The 16,322-nt window shown below is 50.2% G+C and overlaps 1 protein-coding gene across 2 annotated transcripts in view; it reads left to right on the top strand.

Moving 5' to 3' along the window:
• The window catches only part of YIPF3 (Yip1 domain family member 3), a 115,054-nt gene that overhangs the window by 35,336 nt on the left and 63,396 nt on the right, over positions 1-16,322 (top strand). For both annotated transcript variants that reach the window (XM_085610320.1, XM_085610319.1), the window contains 3 exons: positions 4,718-4,927; positions 5,550-5,656; positions 7,040-7,085. In XM_085610320.1, the coding sequence (XP_085466446.1) occupies positions 4,718-4,927; positions 5,550-5,656; positions 7,040-7,085 (363 nt within the window). The remainder of the gene's footprint in view (positions 1-4,717; positions 4,928-5,549; positions 5,657-7,039; positions 7,086-16,322) is intronic.

Genomic DNA, 16,322 nt, shown 5'->3' with positions numbered 1-16,322 from the left:
GCAAGCAACCTGTCGTTGTTTCCGACACATAAATAATAATAATAATGTAGCTACCTTATTTGAGGTGTCCCAGCGCTAGGTTACGGTGTCCAAGTGCAAGGTAGGGTGTCAACACACCTTCATGAAGTTATCACACCCCCTACATGCTGAACTAAAAAAACTGTTTTTGGTTTTTCTTCTGAACAGTTCTTCTGACTGAGCCTGAAGAATTGCTAAGGGCAGAGCATTCCACAATTTAGGTGCTAGGTGGCCAAATGATTTCCTGCCCATACGTACTTTCCTAAATCTGGGAACTGTAGCCAACCTCTCCCCTGCTGTTCTGAGGTTCCTCAGGGGTATGTAAGTTCTGACAAGCTATTTCAAATACAGGGGACCTTTGTTATTCATGGCTTTATAGCAAAAACATAAAGCTTTAAAAGCAGATCTATGTCTTACTGGGATCCAGTGATGCTGCTTGAGCGCCGCATCCATGTGCGCACGTTTTGGCAGATTCAAAATAAGCCTGGCAACCACGTTCTGCACTCTTTGTAATCTATTGACCCTGCCTTGTGTCACTCCAAGGTATAAAACATTGCAGTAGTCCAGCCTTGGCACGATCGGGGTCCTGAACCACTGTCTTCCTGACTGCGTCAGGCAAGAGGCACAATATTTTTCTTAGCATTTTAAAGAGTCCGAAACATTTTCCTGCCACTGCGAAAATTTGGTTGTCAAAAGATCATTTTTCGTCCACCCAGCTGCCCAGATTCTTGACCTTGTGTGTGGCTTCTGGTACAGTACTCGGCTCCTTAGGCCACTAAGCAGTTGACCAGATGATCAACTGGTTACCCAGGGTCAGAACTTCCATTTTCCTGCGTTTAGCTTAAGGCAATTTGAGTCCATCCATTTAGCTACCTCAGCGAGGCAAAGGCATAAAGAGGCTGCAATCTGGGTAGCCTTTTTTGACAGCCTAACAATGAGCTGTCATCAGCCTATGACATGATCGAGAACCCAAAGCTCTCAATGACGTTTGCCAAAGAACACACGTATACATTAAACAAGTTAGAACTCCAAGAAGAGCCCTGCTGCACCCCTTGCTTCAGCGGAGCACCCTTGACTGATGGCACTTCTGTGCCACCTGAAAGGTGCGTCCTTGCAAAAAAGAGGTAACCCATTGCAAAGCTTAAAGTCTTACCTCACATTTCCAGACTCTCTCTAACAAAATGTTATGGCAACATTGACCCTCACCTGACAAATTAAGCGCTACCTGTGGCTAGATTTAATTGTGGTCATATACACTGCAGTCCTGGCAAGAGCAATCCTACATCTTGAAAACAAGGCAGCTGATAGTCTTAAAAAATAATGTAAAATAAAAAAAATCATATTGGCATATGTGTATTATGTGATTGGACATTAAAGTACATCAGAGGCAGTGACAGTCGCTGCTGCACTGTTTGGCATTGGTCTCAGTTGCTTGGCTTGTGGTGACAGGGCTCTGGGTACTTCCTGCTTTGGAATCTATATGAAGGGACTGACTGTGTGCCTGCTGTTGCTTAGACCACCTGTTTTTTGCAGATATTGCGTGAAGATAAAAGACCTCTGCTCTGTGTGGAAATGTACATTTTACAGGGTGTAGGTTACTCCATTTACTCCATTTATCTGCAGTTGATATCGTAGGACCTCACAAAAAATGTATCCTTTTTAAAAGGTTGCTGTTGATACGTTGTACGTTTCCTCCTCTGACATTTGCAACCGTTGCAGAGTTTCAAGCATGGGCCTACCCCCTACTTACTCCTGAGCACTGCTTCCAGGGTGTACAGTCTGCAGTGTGGCAGAAAATGTGCATAAGCAATTCACATTTCACCCTCCGTGAAGAAAATATTTCCCTTCCCCCAAATTACAGTGCAATATTGCACAGTGGAGCTGGTAGCCTCTGTAAACCAGCAAACCCACCTCGTTCTGCCTTTGTCACTGTAGATGGCGTGTTCTGCTGGTGGGAATGGCCTTATGGTTGTGAATACACATACAATTTTCACCTTTTGTTGTTGTGCTTGAAGCATTTTTCATGTTTTCCCATCACAGTCCGACCCACAACCACCTTCCCTCTTTTCCTTCCACAACCCTGATACTTAGTGGAAAATGTGCCATATTCTACTAACAATGTGTGATTTGTGGCTGGCAGATAACGCTTCTGTGAGTCGGGCTCTCTCAGTACCTCTGGGAAGGAATCTCCACCGAGAGTACCTTATAGGATAGTGGAAGGGTGAGCTGCCCATGGTGGATGAGTACATGTCAGTAAAGTAATACAAACACTGTGTCCATGACAACTGAAATATATGGATAAAACAAACAATATCTCGATGAAAGGCCCATAAATCTGTTCCTCCTTAAGAGGTTGTGATTATCTGTACCACAAGTAGCAGGGCTGTGGCTGGACAGTAGTTGAAGGCCTAAGGTTGGCACTAGGTTCGCAGGGGGCAGCAGTGCCTGCCGAGAAATCCAGAACACGAATGATACAATAACTCGGGTGAACTAAGATGGTAGGATCCCAGGCATGAAAGACCCAAATAGATGTGAATACGTTAAATCACTCTGAAAATAACCCCAGCTGCTAATGAACCACACACACCTTGTGTAAATGTCCCTAATGGCCTCTAGCAGGGCTTTTCAACGTACATCTAGATCCATGCCATGTTGTCAGGAGAACCACTCCCTGTGTACATTTTATATTTGCTGTATTTCAATTTATCTTAAATCGATATGTCCTGACATGCATGCAGCACTGGACCTCCATTTTGTCCGCTTTATCCCAACCTGGCCATGTAGCTGCAGTTATATGATAAAGTTGTTTCTTTTATCTTCATTTCATCTCAGTGCAGTGAGCTTGTACACTAAATCCTGTGCCAGATGAGATTGAATGTATCTCACTTACTATGCAAAGCAGCATGGAAGTGCTGTGCCAGGAATGGAAAAAAGTGTACCTTTCTCTCCGATCCTTTTAATCCCAGGCCACACAATATTTTTCTATGTTGAATTTAACTCCTGCCTGTTTTCTTTTCCTATGGACAGTTCCACTCTGTGTCAAGAAGTCATGATGACCGATGGCAGAATATTATGTTAGTGCTTATTCAGCTTAGGTTTTCAGACTGATTTAAAAAAATAAAAATGAAAAAAATGGTTACGACTTCGGTCCTCCTCTGAGAGGAAGAGTTAAATCTCTCTCTACTGCCAGAGCAGTCTAATAATCCAGACTCTACGCTTCAAAATGCAGTTCTCAGTTGGCAGGAGTCCCCTGACACTGGGTAATGCCCGTTATGCTAAAAAATGACCTTACAGCTGGCTCTTCTGTTAGGTGAGCTGATGCACTTACAAAAAACGTGTGCTCCCACCAAGCCATTGAGGGAAGGACTATTGGTGACCTTTCCATCACCCTGTCAGCAGGCCTGCCTGTCCCTACCCTTTGTGGAGCAAGTCTTTCTTGGCCCAAGTCCCTCCATGACACACACATGACATGGGCTTTCTGTATAAGATTCAGCAAGTTAGCCAGTAATTCTGGTAGTTATGTCAGCACTCGCAGAGTTCAGACTCCCTGTGACTTCAGTAAGAACACCCTGTGTTTTACTGGTAGGATAGGGACCACGTTTTTTGCCTCCCAGTATCACCATTTACAAAGAGCTAGGGTGTGCAACACTCTGTGCCAGACACCTCTCTACACTGCCCTTGTCATATAGGAGAAAAGCATCCTGCAGCACCCACTAATTCATAATGAGTTTATGGAACACATATTTATATAGACTTTGGTCCTGCTCAGTATAGTTCATCTTTTACCTTGAACTAAAGGCCCGAATATGCACGTCAGTGGTTTCACAAGGCACACATCTGGAACTTGTAAACATAACACCTGTGAGTAAACATAGCAGCAAATGGCCCTTCCTATTGTAGTTGTTCGTTAGAATGAGCAAATCATTGATTTGTTCTGTATTTCGTACGTTTTACTTGGCATGTGTCTTTAAAGTCCATTCTAAACAGCGGTGGAGCACGTGGGTGGTTTAAGGCCTGTGCAGCTCCTCCCAGTATTAGCAATGTGCCACCTGTCCACCCAGCCTCCATGGCTTCTTCAAAGCCTAAGCTGTGTGTGCAAATTCTCACTATGGAATGATGGTAGCGCTAAAATGAAAATTACGTTTTTTATTGTTGTGTTTTTTAGGTCTAAGGAACTTTTCAGTATTCATAAAGTGCAGTTACTGTAGATATTTTTGCCATTGATGGCAATTGCTAAATCAATGTAGTCCTTGACATTTCAGTAGTATACTTCTAAGGTTGCTCACAGAGCCTCAAGATTGCTTTGCATTTACCTCAGCAATAAATCTAAAATACTATTAATGCTACTTAAAAGACATAACTAAAGCTAAAAAGTGTTTGTAGAGATGCAGTAGTTCCAGCACCATGTACCACGGGAGTAAAAGGCATGGAATATGAACATATTCTTTATAAAAATCTAGGTCTGAATCTGCTGGGCTCTAGTGTTGTGTGTGTAAGCGCTTATGAGTCCCTGATGTGGTAATAAAGTGCTCGGAAGGAACAGGCTGCATAGCAATTGATGCAGGCCTGTCATCAGATGCTTATCTTAGCGCTTTGAAGCAAGCATTGCACCTCTTGGCTGTCACAGTAAATATCACATCAGATGGATGTGGTGGCATTGTGAGTACAAGTAACACCATTGTAATGCTTCATGCTGCAGGGAGCAGGTTCAGCCGTGATCGACATGGAGAACATGGACGACACTTCTGGCTCCAGCTTCGAAGACATGGGCGAAATCCACCAGCGTTTGAAGGAAGAGGTAGATGATGAGGAGGTGGATCCTGAAGCTGCCGGAGGCGAGGAGGAGGACGGAGAGTTCCTTGGGATGAAAGGCATCAAAGGACAGCTGGGCCGACAAGTGGCAGGCGAGGTGAGTTTGTCCAGAGAGAAGACTTCCTGGGACATCTTTGGCGCTCCGTGGGCTGGGCAGGGTCCAGTAGGCATAGCTGTGGCAAACCAGCTACTATGGACTTCGTTCTTCGGGAACAAGTTCTGTTTTATTTTACAGAAGTTGTGTATTGTACGGATTTGAGCTTTTTAATTCTTTTTAATACAACTTTGGGTGATAAAATACTTTACACATTTTGAAAGTAGTGCAAACCAAGTGCTTTTCATCCAAGGATGGCTGTAAATAATGAATGATGCCATCTAATGGATGGCTGCATTTTGACAACTTACTGTTTGTGTCATAAGTTGTTTTAGTCTTTGTCTGTTTAATGGAGGACTGGGTTGGGCTATAGTTGGTTGTTTCCCATCAGCACCCACTCACTCATTTTAAGACTCATCATGATAAGAAGTGCTTAACAATTATGTCAGTCCAAATAAACCTTACCAAGTGCATCTTGGGTAAAAGTGTCCTTTGAATATCAGCCTGTCGAGCTTGAAAGTTGTGCTTCATTGTGCTAAGTGCTCTCAGACGTGCACCATACGCATAAGGAATAAAGAGAAGTCCATATGATTCTCACTCTCACTTAATTTCAATTGTGTTTTAGATGTGGCAGGCTGGGAAGAGGCAAGCTTCCAAGGCCTTCAATCTCTATGCTAACATTGATATCCTCCGGCCCTACTTCGACGTGGAGCCAATCCAGGTTCGCAGCAGGTAAGTGGGCTCCAATAGACCAGGGTTAGTGGAGGTAAGCGCAGCGCAGTGTAATGCTTGGGTAAAGGATTTGGTAATGGAAGAGCCCTGAACACAGGCTTTGGTGATTGCCCACATACTTTATTTGTTGTCTGAGTAAGTTCCTTCCTTTTGAAATAGGCATTAATTAAATCCGCTTTGTGTGTTTGTTGTCCAATAGTCTGAGGCTCAACATGATAAAGTTGCTCCAGTTATTGCCTCCTCTCACCCATCCATGTTTGATTCTTTCTTTCTTTCTTTTTTCTTTATGATTCTTTATTAAACCTGAGAAGCTGAGACAAGAAGTTTGGAAGACTTGTGTTCTTTGACAGCAACTATTACTCTTGTAGACATAGGGCAGACAAAAATACATGGGACTGGTAGTAGAGACTAGAGTTGGCCATAGTTGCAAGTGGATTGGTGAAATGGAGGGAGGATGGATGAGACTGTGCAGACACTACTGCCGATCCCTGGTTAGATCTCCACTGATGCAGATTTCTGCTGAGAAGCAACACTCCTTGTTGCTACACCTCTGGTCTGGCCTAGATTTCCTAAGGGATTCAGAAGCTGTTTCAGACAATCTGATAGTTTCACAGTACAGTAAGCTTCTAATGCAATGCAAATTTAAAATAAAATGAAGTACTGCTTGTACACAAAGTTATTTTTCATTTCCCATTAATGCTTTGAAAATGTATGGATCACTCGTTCAAAAAAAACTGAAGAATTCTTTTAAACCCGCCCTCCCCCCTTGTACTTACTGTGCTCAGTGCACTCTCCACCACTCGGCCGGGGAACAAATACCAGTTTTGATGGTAGAGGGTGTAAAGAAGTGCCTTGTTATTGGCTGTGGTTTCAGACACTAGTTGCTCACATAGACCTCATAAATGCACAACGCGGTTCTCAGCTTTGATGGGGACCTCAAAGACTACGACAAATTTGATAAAGCTAATTATCCGGACATACACTGGAGAGATGTCACTTGTGCGTCAATGTATTGTTCGTAAGCCTGTTTGCTAGAAACGCGGCTGTTTTTTATGCAGTCATTTAAGGCCAATGGTGATTGTAGAAGTGTAACAACTTGAACACACTTAATACCTATTGAACCAAAATAAGAAAACCTATTTTAATGCTGCATGGATGGTGATTTTAGCACTTAATGAGACTTTGATAGAGTAGAATATATTTTCTACTATTATTGGTTCCTCACCAGCTCTTTGATGGTGTTGTGCAGCCGCTCCATCTGACAATGCAAGGTTTTGAAGGGGGTGGGGTGCAGTGTGGTGTTGTGTGTGTGTGTGTATATGATTTGTTTCCTTCATACCCTGCCCTCCCTATGTTCCACTTACCATTTTTGTCTCCATGCAGGCTGGTGGAGTCCATGATTCCAGTTAGAGTGATACATTTTCCTCAGGTACGTACATTTGATCCACTTCTTTATCAATAATGTATGTTATTTGTACTTTTTTCAGTAGTTGCTTGGCCTATGTGAAGTCTTCTGTGGCTACAGTTCCTTCAACACTTTCTCTTCCACGAGCTATTTTAACCTAGCTTTGCGGATCTTTTATTAATTTATTAAGAAGCTATTTAAAACTCTGGCATTCCTCCTTTCTGCTGCTTCAGAGCTCACTGAGGCCTTGCAGGTGAAGAGAAATACAGTAAAGCCTTAGCGGAATAATTTCTAGCTGTGTTAACCATAGTTTGGCATTAGGCTAGTGCCCTTTGTGTGCTAAAGTGAGTCTTGCGATTGGTGGCTGGATTACCTCCCAGTCAACACTGGTCAGGACTGCCGTGGCCACCCTCATGTCACCTTTCCATGTATTACATTTCTATACAAATGGATATTCTGTAACAGCCCGAGAGACGCTGTAAATGTTAATTACAATGAAGATTTAGTGTTTCATTATAGCACTGTGGTTCTAGAGAAGCTTGTTCTTCGATGGTTTGGGTGGCTTCATTAACTTTTATGTAAGTTGTACTTGTCTGGCGGAATAAATATTTTTGATTCTTTCACCTATCCCTGTTGTTGAGCTTGTGTTAACAGAGTATCATTAGCTTTAATTGTATTTTTCCGGAGTTGTCAAGGCTGTGCATTTAGGCTAACTATGTTATCAATAATCCGATATGCCAGAGTTGAGGACCCTGTACGTCCAGTACATGGCAGGTCAGTACAGCACAACGGTACAGGACGATTCCATGCAACTATGGTAAACATTGAGGCACAAGTCTATAATATGATATTCCTTGTTCTTACATGCACAAAAGTTCTCAAACTTGACAGCCAATGAGTTAAACAGAATAATAATGCTGTTTTCCTTGTATTTACAATTTATTGTTTGCAGTTATTGGTGCCTTATGTACATTGACAGCAGCACAAACATTATACACTTTTGGGTTTATAGGGCATCCTTGTCCCATGTATGAATTATTTAAAGTGGTATCGCACACAATCTACCAATGCACCTGGAGAATGTACAGACCTCCTGCTGTCCTTTTCTTTATTTCCATTGACGCTGCACCTCCTTGCTTTCGTAGAGCTTTAACCTTGCCTCCTGGGATATTAATGCTGGAATGCTTCTATAGAATGCTTATTCATGGACTGGCAGAATGCTCTGCACATTCAAGTCAAGTCAAATAAGCTTTAATTCGGTTTGTATAAATACAACCATATAAGCTGAACAAAATAATATACAATAAAAATATCATGACGCATAGTTCAACAAAACCAAGGACAGATAGTTATTCCTATACCAGCCTTAACACTTGCACTGAATGGTGAGACATAGATAAAAAATACATCCATATATATACATGTTTAAAAATAGATAAAATCAATTATATATCATTATAACATAAGTAAACATGCTCAAAAAGCATTAGTTTCCAACGAAATTAGTAATTCATGATTAATGATTCTACCTCGCAATAACAAGGTGCTTATGCATAAGTTGTAGTAGGCCTAAACATTGTAATATTGAGTCATTAAAACGGAGTTTGTGAATAGTTATCACCATATAAGTGAAGGAGACCCTTGACACGATAAAGTGACATATGCATCTACCTAGCAATAGTAAAATTACTAATACATAAACAGTTATAAGCTATATAAAGCGCAATTTCGCATCCATAAAACATTTGTTTCCTCCACAATAAATGGCAACATCTTGTGCTGATAGAGTAAACTAAGTATATGTGCGAAATAGATTGCTGTCATAAAGTGACTTGTGCATAGCAAGATGGGATCATCTCATATTAATAAAGTGACTTAGGCATATATGTAAAATAGATTACTATCATAAAGTGACTTATGCATAACTATAACATCGTAGCAAGGCACAGTTGACATTAATCAAATAATTATAGATTTCCTAGCAGCTCTGCATTTCAGAATGTATAGTGCTACATGGAAGCAAATGTCCAAGCTCTGAAGGGAACAGAGTAGATTCATGGCATCTGCAGTTAAACGGATGTTATATTTTAAAAGGATCGGTTTCAAATAAAATTTCCTCAAAAATGTATAAAATTTACAAAATAACAGAAAATGGCAACAACTTTGTTTGGAAATATTGTCACACGGGCATTCTGCACTAGAACCTACCCCAATCACAGGGAAGGATACGAGATGGTGTGCGATGCCCAACCTTAAACGTACGAGAACAAATCGGTGCGATTTCCTGGTCACTTCCACCAAATATGACTGAAGACCTTTTTTAAGATTAAGCTGCCTATAAAATACAGAGGTCTTTTGGGTCTGAATCAACTTGTTCCTTTCTTCTGTTTTTTTTTTTGAAAACTTTCTTTATTGGCATTTATAGATAGTATAACACACGGGCACAGGCGATATCGGCATTATCACATAGGTTTACATTTCAAGTGCACCCGTGCACAGTCCATACAATTGTGCAGCCTTCTGGCCCTTCAAGCCATTCGTCGCTGTCCTGAGTGGGGCTGCAGATGTGTGCCCGGGCCAGCCTCTGGGTGCACCCTACTGGAGCGCGCCATAATCGCCTTGCCGCAGGGGTGCCATGCAGTAGGACTACCCCCCCTGTGAGGGGCGTCGCAGGGGCTATGGAAGTGCAGCCATTAAGTAACCATGAACTAACTGGGGGCGGAGAAACCGGGGAAAGGGGAGGGTGCACTGTCGCCTTTCGGGAGTACTGGGAGCTGCGCGCTCATACGCTGGACCATCGTGTGGGAAAGGACCGGGGTAGTCGCGCACGCGGAGCTGAGGAGGGGGGCAGGGGGGGGGGCGGGAGCATCCAAAATGGCCTATGAGGGCTCTGGTCGTGGGGCCCGGGGGGACAACCTCTGCGAGACCCCAGGAGCCCGGCCTGCCTGCGCACTACCCGGGATGGACTCCGGCGTTGCGGGTGCCCCCAGAGGGTCTATCAGTCTCGGGTGCGCCGCGGCCTCCGTCTCCTGCGTGAATGTGTGCATTAACATGGCCCAGGGCATTGAGATCGGGTGTTTGCGCATCCCACGGACTTCCTCCGTTCTGAGTGTGGTTTCCTCCGCTCTGCCCCACTTCCTGACAGCCCCCACCCATGCCGCTAGAGGGGGCCCTCCCGGCGCCTTCCAATGCATGTCAATGCATCGTTTAGCGAGGATCAAGATGAGGAAGGCAAACCTTCTCTCCACTTTCTGCTGCTTATGCCGGTCATGAATTACCAGCGCGCACGCCTCCCATGTGTCCATGTCCCGGAATCCTGTGACCGTTTTTAGGGTAGCGTGAATCGTGTGCCAGTAACTGTGGAGTGTCGGACAGTCCCAGAACATGTGCCTGAACGAAGCAGCAGGCTCCAGGCATCCAAATACCCCGTCGGGGAAATATTTCTGCAACTTTTCTGGGGTTAGATACGCCCTATGCAGGATATGTAGCTGGATGTTCTTAAACCGGTAGTTACGGGACACTTTCTTGGTATACTCCAAAGCCCTTGTCCACTCCCTATCGTGCAGAGGCCGTTGAAAGTCATCTTCCCAGTGTTCTCTAAGGCTCGCCAACGTAGGGCTCCGCAGGGCCCTCACCGCTTTATATATCCACGTGACTAGATGGCGACCGGGCCCCATCTGCAGCATCGCATGGATGACCGGGTGTGTAGGGGGCTCCACTTCAATCCCTCCCCACTGCCTCCGGCAATCTAATAGAAGCTGCCTATGTCGCAGGAATTGGCCCCCAGGGAGCTCGAAGTCCTCGACCAGTGCCTCGAAGGGCTGCAGGCCCTCCCCAGAGAACAACATCCCCACCTCTGTGATCGCGTAATCCGTCCACACTCGCACCATTTGCTCCGTGTAGTACGCCCGACCCCTAGGTAGCCCCACCAGCGGTAACAGCGGGGAGTACAGGGGAATACCCCGGCTGAGTCGATGAACACGCGCCAAGCAGGCACGCGCCGTCATGACTTGGAGGGGCCGGGATGCCGGCGGCGCTGCACCCGGCAGCAACATACGGTGGACCGCTGGGGTCGGGATCCGCCCCGTCTCCGTGCACAACTCCTCTTGTGCCCTGCCTGCCGTCCAACGCGACACCCATTGTAGTTGGGCAGCGAGGAAATACGCCTCGAATGAGGGAGCCGCCAACCCGCCCTGATCAAGGGGTAGCTGTAGTTTTGCCAGGGCTATCCGCCGGCGGCCGTTTCCCCAGATAAGGGTCCCGAGCAGGGTATCCAATTCCCGGAACAGGGATCTCGGGGGTACCACTGGGAGATTGGAGAAGAGATAGAGCAGGCGCGGCACCAAAATCATCTTCGCAACGGCTATCTTTCCCGGAACAGCCAAGTGGAGATCCTTCCAGAAATGGACTAAGGATCGAATACTACCCATCAGCGTGCGGTAATTCCCCTCATAGATATCTTGCGGCGTATGATATAGTTTAACGCCGAGATATCGAACCGCCTGGGGGCTCCACGAGACTGCTATGCCTCCGATTCGTATCGGACCCTGGGGCACGGTGGGTGTCAAGGGATAAACAGTGGACTTGGCCCAATTCACCCTGAGGCCCGTCGCCTCTGCGAAATCGTGCAGGATGCTTGATATTGGGGTCAGGTCGGTCGTGATGTCCCGGACGTATATGAGTACGTCGTCGGCATACAGTGATACTGCGTGGGTATAATTGCCGATCGGGATGCCCCACTCTTCGCCCGCCCCCCGCAGCATGGCCGCCAGCGGCTCCATTGCCAACGCGAATAGGAGGGGGGAGAGGGGCACCCCTGTCGAGTACCGCGCCGGATCGGGAAGGAGTCCGAGATGAGAGGGCCTATACGCACCCTGGAACTGGGCGAGGTGTAGCTGAGCCGTGTGTAGGCCAGCAGTTGGGGTCCGACGCCCACTCGGAGCAAGACCTGAAATAGGTAAGCCCAAGAGAGCGTGTCGAACACTTTTTCGAGGTCCAGCACCAGACACGCTGCCCGGGGGAACCGCTCCCGCACCTGGTCCTGCACGTGGAACAGCCGTCGGATGTTTGAAGATGTGTGCCTGCCAGGCACAAATCCATTCTGATCGGGGTGGACAAGCCGCGGGAGGATCGTGGCATACCTGTCCGCCAGGGCCTTCCCGTAGATTTTATAATCTGCCGACAATAGGGTTATGGGTCGGTAAGAGCCTAGCTGCTGCGGGTCTCTATCTGGTTTGAGGAGGGATACTATGACGGACTCGCGCATGGAGTGTGGCAGGACTCCCACGTCCAGAGCCGCTTGGAACTGCAATTCCAGCTGGGACGCAAACGTCTGATAAAATTCCAGGGGGAAGCCATCCAGACCCGGGGCCTTGTGGGTGGCTAGCGCCTTCATGGCGCCCCGAATCTCTGCCGCTTTGAGAGGGCGGTCGAGGTCCAGCCGCGTATCCCTGTCTATGCGGGGAAGCTGAATACGATCCAGGAAGGCCGCCGGGGCGGCATCCGACCCCGAGGGGCGGGGGCTAGCGTACAGGCGCATGTAGTGCTCCTGGAAGGCCTTGAGTATCTGCCCCTGCGAATACGTCCCGGATGGGCGTGATGGTCGGGAGGCATGAATCCCGCTTTATGAGCCACGCCAGCAGAGCGCCCGCCCGCTCACCCTCCGTATGGGCCCTAACCGCGTACGCCGCGAAGTTAAACCGACGCATGCTTGCCAGCGCTGTGGCGTATGCGGTCTCAGCATTAGCCAACACAGCCGGCGCGGCCCTCGCAGGGTCCGTCTCCTTGGTAAGTGCGGCCAGCGCCCCCTCCGTCCGCTGTATGTCCCCCTCCAGAACCCGCCGGACCCCTGCAATATGACGAATACAATTGCCACGCATTACCACCTTAAAAGCATCCCATTCTGAAGCTCGGGTGGTCCGCTAGGGTTTGCCGGAAGACCGGGTCCTCGAGACTGTCCCTGGGAAGGCGCCAGGCGGGGACGGGGGGGTGCGGCGGGCGCCATTGCAGTGTGATCGTGTGGGCGTCATGGTCGGAGATAGTTCTGCCCAGGTAATCCGCGTCCAGAACGGCAGGGAGGATGGTGGGAGAACCAAGGAAACAATTTAGGCGCACTCTAAGGTCATGCGGCCTGGAGTGGAACGAGTAAAGTTTAGCGGTGGGGTTCCGAAGCCGCCAAGCATCCGCCAGGGACCAATGACGCATCCATGTGGTAAACCGTTTCGCCTGCGTTACAACGGGGGAAGAGGGGAGGGGCGGATGAGATCTGTCCAGGTTCACGTCTTGTACGCAATTATAATCGCCCCCCAGGAGCCATGGTGCCTGCGTGTATGCGCTTAAGGGATGGGAGAGCGCGTCCCAGAACTTGGATTGGTCGACATTTGGCCCATAGATACTGCCCAGCAAGATCGTCTGGCCGTCTAACCGGCCAAGCAACAATACATAACGACCCTCCGGATCTATTACGTGGGACAATTCCTGGAAGGGGACTCCCGGGCGCACCCATATGAGGGCACCACGCGCGAATGCAGAGTAAGTCGTGGCATAAAGGGTCCCCCGCCAACGCCTGCGCAGCTTTGTCACCTCCCCCGCCGCTAGGTGTGTCTCTTGCAGGAGTGCAATCTGTGCCTGGTGACGTTTGAGATATGCGTAGACGGAGTACCGCTTGCGCGCTGTGTGCATGCCGCGCACGTTTAGTGTAAGGAATGTTATTCTACCAGCTTGCGCCATCAGGACATGTGCCTAGCGTGCGTCTCAGGACTGGTCCCCCGGGACCCCCAAGGGCCCCCCCCAGTGCCAATCCCTCCATCCCACCCCCACGGATCCAGCGCAGCAGCATGACCTTTCATCGGCGCGCGGGCAGGGACACAGTGCAGAAGGGGTGTGTGTAAGGGGAAAGGGAAACAAGGGTGAGGCGAACATAACGTGCCCCAACACACGGGACCGATCGTCAAGCGCGACACGTCCAAACTAACTCCCATGTTGCAGGGGAGCATGAACCTATTAGGAAAGGGGGGGGGTCGGCTGGCGTCCGTCCTGAGCTCTACAAGCGGGCTATGCGCAGGATCTATGGCTAGCCAGTGGGGGAAAAAGTGAGCACTTCAGGGGGGGAGAGAGTGCCCCGGGCAGCAGGGACAACGCCAGAGGCGCCGGGCTTGCAATTGCATGGGGCGGGGAGCATCACCTCGGGCCGCAGACGTGCGGCCCTCCGCACGGAGCCAGTCATATCAGGTCGTCCGCCGTCCGCGGGGTGACTGAGGGCAGGGCTCCCGAGTCCACCCCGGACTGTGTCGCCTCACTGTCCTCCTCTTCTTCTGACGTGAAGACGTGAGGAGCCCGCTCCAAGTCCGTTGCCGGGGAGGCCGGGCAGAGGCCCGCCGCCGCTTTGAGGGCCTGGCGCCGTTCCTGGACGATCTGCTCCAAGTCCGGTGACCCCAGAGTGCGTGCCGGCCCCCCGGGGGTACCAGGGCGGTGTCTCTTCCGTGAGCGCTGCCTCCTGCGTCCTCCCGCATCTGCTCGTTGTTCGACAGGGCGCCCAGCCCTCTGGGCCCCGGTACAGTTCTGGTCTGCCCAGTCGTGCGCCTCCTCCGGCGCCGTAAAGAAGTGTGTGACACCGCCGTGGATAATCTTCAGACGGGCCGGGAAGAGGAGAGAGTACTGTACGTTTTCAGCTCGAAGGCGCCGTTTCACCTCCAGAAAGGATGCGCGTTGGCGTTGGACCGCCCGGGAGTAGTCGGGAAAGATCATGACGGTTTTATTCTTGATGCGTAGTGGGCCCGCCTGTCTGGCCGCTCGTAGTACCGCATCTCGGTCCCTGAAATGGAGGAACTTGGCCAGCATCGGGCGAGGTGGGGCCCCCGGCCGCGGCCGACGAGCTGGCACGCGATGCGCCCGCTCAACCGAGAAGTAGGCCGTGCGGTCGTCATCAGGGGTGAATGATTTCGTCCAGGTCTCGATGTACTTCCTTCCGGCAGCCCAAGGACTCGGATGTTGCAGCGCCGAGACCGCCCCTCCAAGTCATCAACGCGTTCTTCCATGGTGGACATGCGAGTCATCAAAGCTTGCATCGAGTCCCGGTGTGCGTCCACCATAGGTTGGATGTCAGTGACTGCTTTGGCGTTGTCTGCAACTCTATCGGCTAGCTTCCGGTGGTCATCTCGGAGGAGACTGACGTCCGTGGTTAGGGTGCCCAATTGTTGCTCCAATGAGAGTCGTGACTGTTCAATCGCCATCAGGACCTGATCCAGCTTGATCGATAAAGAGGGCTCTCCGCTTGATCCAGCCGCTGCCGGGGCCCCTCCACGTGCGCCAGCCTGGACCCCCGACGCCGTCCCCGGGGCCGACTGCCCTGTCCTGGACTTGCCCATGGCGCCCACCCGGAGGGCCACTGCAGGTGCAGGCCGATTGCAGTGTCTGAGCGAGATGTGGCCGCGGCCGGTACCGGACCCCCCGGCACTCCGCTTCTGCCTACCTCCAACTGTTAGTACCTTCGGGCCGTGTCACTCGTGTGGCAAGCGGGGCCACGGAGGGCAGATCAATCGCCCGGGCAGTGGAGGCCCCCTTCCACGGCGTCGCAACCAGTCCCTTGTCTCCTGCGGCCAGTGCTCTGCGCCGCGTGTCCCCGGGCCAAATGTCGCCGCCGGGTCAGTGGGGCCCGGCAGTCCAGGCACCTCTCGGTATCTCCTCCGCCGTCAGGGCGGGATCCGGGCAGCACCCTCGGGCCTCAGCAGATGGCGCTCACCTCCCTCGCCGATCTGCCCTCCAAGTCAATAGGCCGGGGCGCCACTGGCCGCCATCTTAAGGCCAGGCAGGCACCACCGCAATCAGCATCCGAGGCCTCCCCGCACGGGTATCACCCCCCCGGGGGGGGGGGGGGGGGGTGGGGACGCACCGCCGTCACACCGGACTGCCGCCGCGCGGGCCCACCTGAATCCCAATCTCTCAGGCTCCGCAGCACGGCCGTCTCCCGGTCCCTCTCTGGTCTTCACTCCGCCGCACTGGGTGACAGCGAAGGCAGTCCTCGTTGGTCGGCGTCTACAATCTCCGCACCCCCCGGGGAATCACTCCTCTCATCCGCGCCGTCCGCGCTCTGCGTCGCCAGCAATGTCTGCCACTCGGGGGGAGGGGGGGGGGGGGACTCACGGGCAGCCCACCAGCACCTCTGTAGCTCCGGAGCCCGAAGTTCTCTGCAGCCCCGCCTCCGCTCCCGGCACTCTGCTCCCGTGATATGCAGCCGGGGAGCGGGATCGATCAACGCCAATG

The sequence above is a fragment of the Triturus cristatus genome, chromosome 6, assembly GCF_964204655.1.
Source record: "Triturus cristatus chromosome 6, aTriCri1.1, whole genome shotgun sequence".
Classification (NCBI taxonomy): Eukaryota; Metazoa; Chordata; class Amphibia; order Caudata; family Salamandridae; genus Triturus; species Triturus cristatus.
This window is presented reverse-complemented; position numbering and strand designations above follow the sequence as displayed.